This window comes from Oncorhynchus nerka, linkage group LG8 (genome assembly GCF_034236695.1).
Source record: "Oncorhynchus nerka isolate Pitt River linkage group LG8, Oner_Uvic_2.0, whole genome shotgun sequence".
Lineage (NCBI taxonomy): Eukaryota > Metazoa > Chordata > Actinopteri > Salmoniformes > Salmonidae > Oncorhynchus > Oncorhynchus nerka.
In genome coordinates, this window is record NC_088403.1 from 69,096,723 (window position 1) to 69,104,222 (window position 7,500).

A 7,500-nucleotide genomic window follows, 5' to 3' on the forward strand; every position below is an offset into this window, starting at 1 on the left:
ATCAGAGGTGCATTCAACAAGGGAAATAGTTCACAAACGTTAACATATTGCATTTGTTTTGCGTCAGCCACAAACCTTTATATAATAAATACAAATATAGTACAAAACACACAACACAACATGAAGAGAGACCTAAGACAACAACATAGCATGGTAGCAACACATGACAACACAAGATGGTAGTGTAGAGGACTGCTAATTCCTATGTAGGTGACATTACACTACTATAGCTGAGACACATAGTAAAACAGGTTGGGCCCCATACAGGATATCTCTCACACACACACACTCACTGTAATCATCCAGAACACTGTCACAACAGGATACTCCTAGCCACAGGTGCTAGCCGGCAGTTCGGCCACAACTCCCCTGAAGATAGGGACGCATACGCTCTTACACACTGACCCCAGAAGACAGGGACGACGCACATACAGTACACACATAGCTGCCGAGGACACCCAGATAAGACACCCACAGATTGGCAGAAAGCCTAGACTTAGTGACTGAAGATAGCGCACACACCAGATCTCCTTTTCAGCTGAACATGGTGTGACGACCAAGAACAGGCATGGCAGGATTCTACGATGACGGACAGACAACAGAGCCAATGCCGGATGACTACACCCCAGCCTGATCCAATCCGAAGATCCGATCTCCTAGATATCAACCTACTTTCTGTTCTGTATATGAAGCTTGTACCCATTGTTAACTAGGGCCTTTTTGCTAGTCTCTGATGAGCTAACAGAGGGGCCCGTATATACGCCGTACCAGATATCTCCACTCTGAAATAAACCGGAGGGAGTGGAGGGAGTGGGAAGAGTTGGAGGGAGTGGGAAGAGCCATGTTGCTTGTCGTACAATCTACCACCTTGTCTGCATCGATCCTTGACCGACTCACCCTTTATCATATCCCATTATCAACAGTAGCAACACAACATGGTAGCAACACAACATGGTACTAACACAACATGACAACACAACATGGTAGCAACACAACATGGTACTAACACAACATGACAACACAACATGGTAGCAACACAACATGGTACCAACACATGGTACTAACACAACATGACAACACAACATGGTAGCAACACAACATGGTAGCAACACAACATGGTACTAACACAACATGACAACACAACATGGTAGCAACACAACATGGTACTAACACAACATGACAACACAACATGGTAGCAACACAACATGGTACCAACACATGGTACTAACACAACATGACAACACAACATGGTAGCAACACAACATGGTACTAACACAACATGACAACACAACATGGTAGCAACACAACATGGTACTAACACAACATGACAACACAACATGGTAGCAACACAACATGGTACCAACACATGGTACTAACACAACATGACAACACAACATGGTAGCAACACAACATGGTAGAAACACAACATGACAACACAGCATGGTTTGCTGGGGTTCTGCTACTACAACGTTGTGTGGTGGTTGTGTGTTTGCTGGGGTTCTGCTACTACAACGTTGTGTGGTGGTTGTGTGTTTGCTGGGGTTCTGCTACTACAACGTTGTGTGGTGGTTGTGTGTTTGCTGGGGTTCTGCTACTCACTGACGAAAGACGTCTCCCCCAGATGGCCCCTCCTCCTCAGAGTGACCTCTAGAAACTGCGAGCTCTCCTGCACCATGTAGAGCCGTGTGTCCATGGAAACCCAGGCCCACTGGACCCGGAATGGCTGCTGGGTCACACGGTTTCCTCCTGGCAAATGGAGCATAATAGCACAGATAGAACAAGGAGCCATGTTGTGATGTGATGAGAGGAAACCCAGTGGCCGGCAGTGGGAATAGCTGGAGGGAGTGGGAAGAGCTGGAGGGAGTGGTAAGAGCTGGAGGGAGTGGGAATAGCTGGAGGGAGTGGGAATAGCTGGAGGCAGTGGGAATAGCTGGAGGGAGTGGGAAGAGCTGGAGGGAGTGGGAAGAGCTGGAGGGAGTGGGAATAGCTGGAGGGAGTGGGAAGAGCTGGAGGGAGTGGGAAGAGCTGGAGGGAGTGGGAAGAGCTGGGGGGAGTGGGAATAGCTGGAGGGAGTGGGAAGAGCTGGAGGGAGTGGGAATAGCTGGAGGGAGTGGGAAGAGCTGGAGGGAGTGGGAAGAGCTGGAGGGTGTGGGAAGAGCTGGAGGGAGGGGGGAAGTGCTGGAGGGAGTGGGAAGAGCTGGAGGGTGTGGGAAGAGCTGGAGGGAGGGGGGAAGTGCTGGAGGGAGTGGGAAGAGCTGGAGGGAGTGGGAAGAGCTGGAGGGAGTGGGAAGAGCTGTAGGGAGTAGGAAGAGCTGGAGGGAGGGGGGAAGTGCTGGAGGGAGTGGGAAGAGCTGGAGGGAGTGGGAAGAGCTGGAGGGAGGGGGGAAGTGCTGGAGGGAGTGGGAATAGCTGGAGGGAGTGGGAAGAGCTGGAGGGAGTGGGAAGAGCTGGAGGGAGTGGGAAGAGTTGGAGGGAGTGGGAAGAGTTGGAGGGAGTGGGAAGAGTTGGAGGGAGTGGGAAGAGTTGGAGGGAGTGGGAAGAGCTGGAGGGAGTGGGAAGAGTTGGAGGGAGTGGGAAGAGCTGGAGGGAGTGGGAAGAGTTGGAGGGAGTGGGAAGAGTTGGAGGGAGTGGGAAGAGCTGGAGTGAGATGGATTTTGGCCGACATTCTGCACATTTTCTCATCGTTGAGCTCAATACAGTTTCCTCTTCCCAAAACTACAATCTGTTACGAACACAATGGACTACGTTTTGTAGATTTTACCCTTTGGTCAAAGTTTAAAATAATTTTGTTATTTAAGAGTGCAAAGGCAAACACTTCACACAGAAGGCCCTAACCCAAATACACTATATATACAAAAGTGGATTCCGCTATTTCAGTTGCTGACAGGTGTATAAAATCAAGCACAAAGCCATGCAATCTCCATAGACACACATTGGCAGTATAATTGCCCTTACTGAAGAGTCTCAGTGACTTTCATTGTGGCACCGTCATAGGATGCTACCTTCCCATCAAAGTCAGTTCCTCAGATTTCTGCCCTGCTAGAGCTGCCCCGGTCAACTGTAAGTGCTGTTATTGTGAAGTGGAAACGTCTAGGAGCAACAACGGCTCAGCAGCGAAGTGGTAGGCCACACAAGCTCACACAGAACGGGACCGTCGAATGCATCGTGTCAACTGTAAAGTTTGGTGGAGGAGGAATAATGGTCTGGGAATATTTTTCATGGTTCAGGCTCCTTAGTTCCAGAAGGGAAATCTTAAAGCCATAGCATACAATGATATTCTAGAAGATTCTGTGCTTCCAACTTTGTGGCAACCATTTGGAGGAGACCCTTTCCTCTTTCAGCATGACAATGCCCCCGTGCACAAAGCAAAGTCCATTCAGAAATGGTTTGTCGAGATCGGTGTGGAAGAACTTGACAGGCCTGTACAGAGCCCTGACGTCAACCCCATCGAACACCTTTGGGATGAATTGGAACACCGACTACGAGCCTAATCGCCCAACATCAGTGCCCGACCTCACTAATGCTCTTGTGGCTGAATGGAGCAAGTTCCCACAGCAATGTTCCAACATCTAGTGGAAAGCCTTCCCAGAAGAGTGGAGGCTGTTATAGCAGCAATGTGCCGACATCTAGTGGAAAGCCTTCCCAGAAGAGTGGAGGGTGTTATAGCAGCAATGTTCCAACATCTAGAGGAAAGCCTTCCCAGAAGAGTGGAGGCTGTTATAGCAGCAATGTTCCAACATCTAGTGGAAAGCCTTCCCAGAAGAGTGGAGGCTGTTATAGCAGCAATGTTCCAACATCTAGTGGAAAGCCTTCCCAGAAGAGTGGAGGCTGTTATAGCAGCAATGTTCCAACATCTAGAGGAAAGCCTTCCCAGAAGAGTGGAGGCTGTTATAGCAGCAATGTTCCAACATCTAGTGGAAAGCCTTCCCAGAAGAGTGGAGGCTGTTATAGCAGCAATGTTCCAACATCTAGTGGAAAGCCTTCCCAGAAGAGTGGAGGCTGTTATAGCAGCAATGTTCCTACATCTAGTGGAAAACCTTCCCAGAAGAGTGGAGGCTGTTATAGCAGCAAAGGGGGACCAACTCCATATTAATGCCCATGATGAAATGAGATGTTCGGCGAGCAGGTGTCCACATACTGTTGGTCATGTAGTGTACACGCTAGAATGCGCCAATAAGATCTTGCTAGCTTGTGCTTGGCTCTGCCCACCTCCTTGCTTGTTCTGCCCACTATGATTCATTTTCTCCTATTGGAAACTAAAGGCTGTGGTCTATCTTGGGTTAATTAAAAAAAATATTTGATAATAGTAGAGTACACCATGCATTAGAACCAAAATGGCCGTTGTTTCAGTCTATTGACTTGCCTAGTTAAATAAAGGTAAAACGTATCTTCTCTCTTTCTTTGTCTGACTAAGGTCAGTCCCAAAGCATGAGACTGCTGAGAACTTCAGATCAACACCAGAGTCCCAACAGCTGTCTAAATAGATGGTAAATAAACAAAGAGTTGATTGGTTGTTTGCTCTTCTCAATGAGGTACATTCTTTACAAACTGGTGTCATTTTGGGCAACAAACAAGAACAAAAACCACTAATAGAATCAACTATTAAAGACTACCAGAACCCACTGGATTCTCCATTTACGTTGAATGAACTACAGGACAAAATACAAACCCTCCAACCCAGAAAGGTCTGTGGCGTTGACGGTATACTCAATGAAATTATAAAATATACAGATTACAAATTCAAAATGACTGAACTTAAACTCTTTAACATCATCCTCAACACTGGCATCTTCCCTAATACTTGGAACCAAGTACTGATCACCTCAATCCACAAAAGTGGAGACAAATTTGACCCCAATAACTACCGTGGGATATGCGTCAACAGTAACCTTGGGAAAATCCCCTGCATTATCATTAACAGCAGACTTGTAAATTTCCTCAGTGAAAACAATGTCCTGAGCAAATGTCAAATTGGCTTTTTACCAAATTACCGTACGACAGACCACGTATTCACCCTGCACACCTTAATTGGCAAACAAACAAACCAAAACAAAGGCAAAGTCTTCTTATGCTTTGTTGATTTAAAAAAAAAAGCTTTTGACTCAATTTGGCACGAAGGGTCTGCTATACAAACTGATGGAAAGTGGTGTTGGGGGTAAAACATACGACATTATAAAATCCATGTACACAAACAAGTGTGCAGTTAAAATTGCCAAAAAACACACACAATTCTTTCAAAAGAGCAGTGGGGTGAGACAGGGATGCAGCTTAAGCCCCACCCTCTTCAACATACATATCAATGAATTGGCGCGGGCACTAGAACAGTCTGCAGCACCCGGCCTCACCCTACTAGAATCTGGAGTCAAATGTCTACTGTTTGCTGATGATCTGGTGCTTCTGTCACCAACCAAGGAGGGTCTACAGCAGCACCTAGATCTTATGCACAGATTCTGCCAGACCTGGACCCTAACAGTGGATCTCAGCAAGACAAAAATAATGGTGTTCCAAAAAAAGATCCAGTTGCCAGGACCACAAATACAAATTCCATCTAGACACCGTTGCCCTAGAGCACACAAAAACTATACATACCTTGGCCTAAACATCAGTGCCACAGGTAACTTCCACAAAGCTGTGAACGATCTGAGAGACAAGGCAAGAAGGGCTTTCTATGCCATCAAAAGGAACAAAAAATTCAACATACCAATTAGTATCTGGCTAAAAATACTTGAATCAGTCATAGAGCCCTTTGCCCTTTATGGTTGTGAGGTCTGGGGTCCGCTCACCAACCAAGAATTCACTAAATGGGACAAACACCAAATAATGCATGCAGAGCAGAATTAGGCCGATACCCACAAATTATCAAAATCCAGAAAAGAGCCATTCAATTCTACAACCACCTAAAAGGAAGTGATTCCCAAACCTTCCATAACAAAGCCATCACCTACAGAGAGATGAACCTGGAGAAGAGTCCCCTAAGCAAGCTGGTCCTGGGTCTCTGTTCACAAACACAAACAGATCCCACAGAGCCCCAGGACAGCAACACAATTAGACCCAACCAAATCATGAGAAAACAAAAAGATAATTACTTGACACATTGGAAAGAATTAACAAAAAAACATAGCAAACTAGAATGCTATTTGGCCCTAAACAGAGAGTACACAGTAGCAGAATACGTGACCACTGTGACTGACCCAAACTTAAGGAAAGCTTTGACTATGTACAGACTCAGTGAGCATAGCCTTGCTATTGAGAAAGGCCGCCGTAGGCAGACCTGGCTCTCAAGAGAAGACAGGCTATGTGCTCACTGCCCACAAAATGAGGTGGAAACTGAGCTGCACTTCCTAACCTCCTGCCCAATGTATGACCATATTAGAGACACATATTTCTCTCGGATTACACAGATCCACAAAGAATTAGAAAACAAAACCAATTTTGATAAACTCCCATATCTACTGGGTGAAATTTCACAGTGTTCCATCACAGCAGTAAGATGTGTGACCTGTTGTCACAAGAAAAGGGCAACCAGTGAAGAACAAACACCATTGTAAATACAACCCATATTTATGCTTATTTATTTTATATTGTGTACTTTAACCATTTGTACATTGTTACAACACTGTATATATATAATATATATAATATGACATTTGTAATGTCTTTACTGTTTTGAAACTTCTGTATGTGTAATGTTTACTGTTAATTTTTGTTGTTTTTCACTTTATATATTCACTTTGTATGTTGTCTACCTCACTTGCTTTGGCAATGTTAACACATGTTTCCCATGCCAATAAAGCCCTTGAATTGAATTGAATTGAGAGAGAGGCCTTACCGTTGTATTGGACGGTGAAGTAGAACACATCACTGGTAGATTTGACTCCAGCAGGAAGAATATAACAGATCCTTCTCTGGTCGATATCATCTGACAGAGACAAAGTGAGGTCTGAATATCATCTGACATTTTTCCCACCTTCCCCCCAAGTTTTGAGTCCATCATAACTTAATCTCCCCAAATTTTACTCCAGACCAGAGCAGTTCGCAACGGAAAATGTTGATCATGGAGGATAAGAAATACATGAGTCAGATATAAAATCTCCCAGTCCAGTCGTCCTGGTCCTACCCTGAGTGAAGGAGCTGACACTGCCGTTCCCCAGAGCTGTGTTGACAATGACCCCCCAGCGCGGTGCCTCTGACACCCAGAAGGTGATGTCATTCCTGGGCTGGCCTCGCTCCTTGGTCCCCTGGCCCCTCCGGTCCTCTTGGTTCACCACTCTCAGGACCTTACTGGTGAACAGCAGCCCCAACTGTCCTGTATAGATAGGGCACAAGCTGTCCTGTATAGATAGGGTACAAGCTGTCCTGTACAAATAGGATACAAGCTGTCCTGTATAGATAGGGTACAAGCTGTCCTGTATAGATAGGGTACAAGCTGTCCTGTATAGATAGGGTACAAGCTGTCCTGTATAGATAGGGTGTAGTCTAGTAACACAAGCTGTCCTGTAT

General features: G+C 45.8%; 1 protein-coding gene across 1 annotated transcript in view; it reads right to left on the reverse strand.

Annotated features, from left to right (window-relative positions):
* The window catches only part of LOC115133682 (FRAS1-related extracellular matrix protein 2-like), an 82,936-nt gene that overhangs the window by 50,312 nt on the left and 25,124 nt on the right, over positions 1 to 7,500 (reverse strand). The window contains exons 11-13 of the mRNA XM_065021163.1: positions 7,118 to 7,306; positions 6,830 to 6,919; positions 1,600 to 1,746 (exon numbers count right to left, since the gene is read on the reverse strand). Of these exons, the coding sequence (XP_064877235.1) occupies positions 1,600 to 1,746; positions 6,830 to 6,919; positions 7,118 to 7,306 (426 nt within the window). The remainder of the gene's footprint in view (positions 1 to 1,599; positions 1,747 to 6,829; positions 6,920 to 7,117; positions 7,307 to 7,500) is intronic.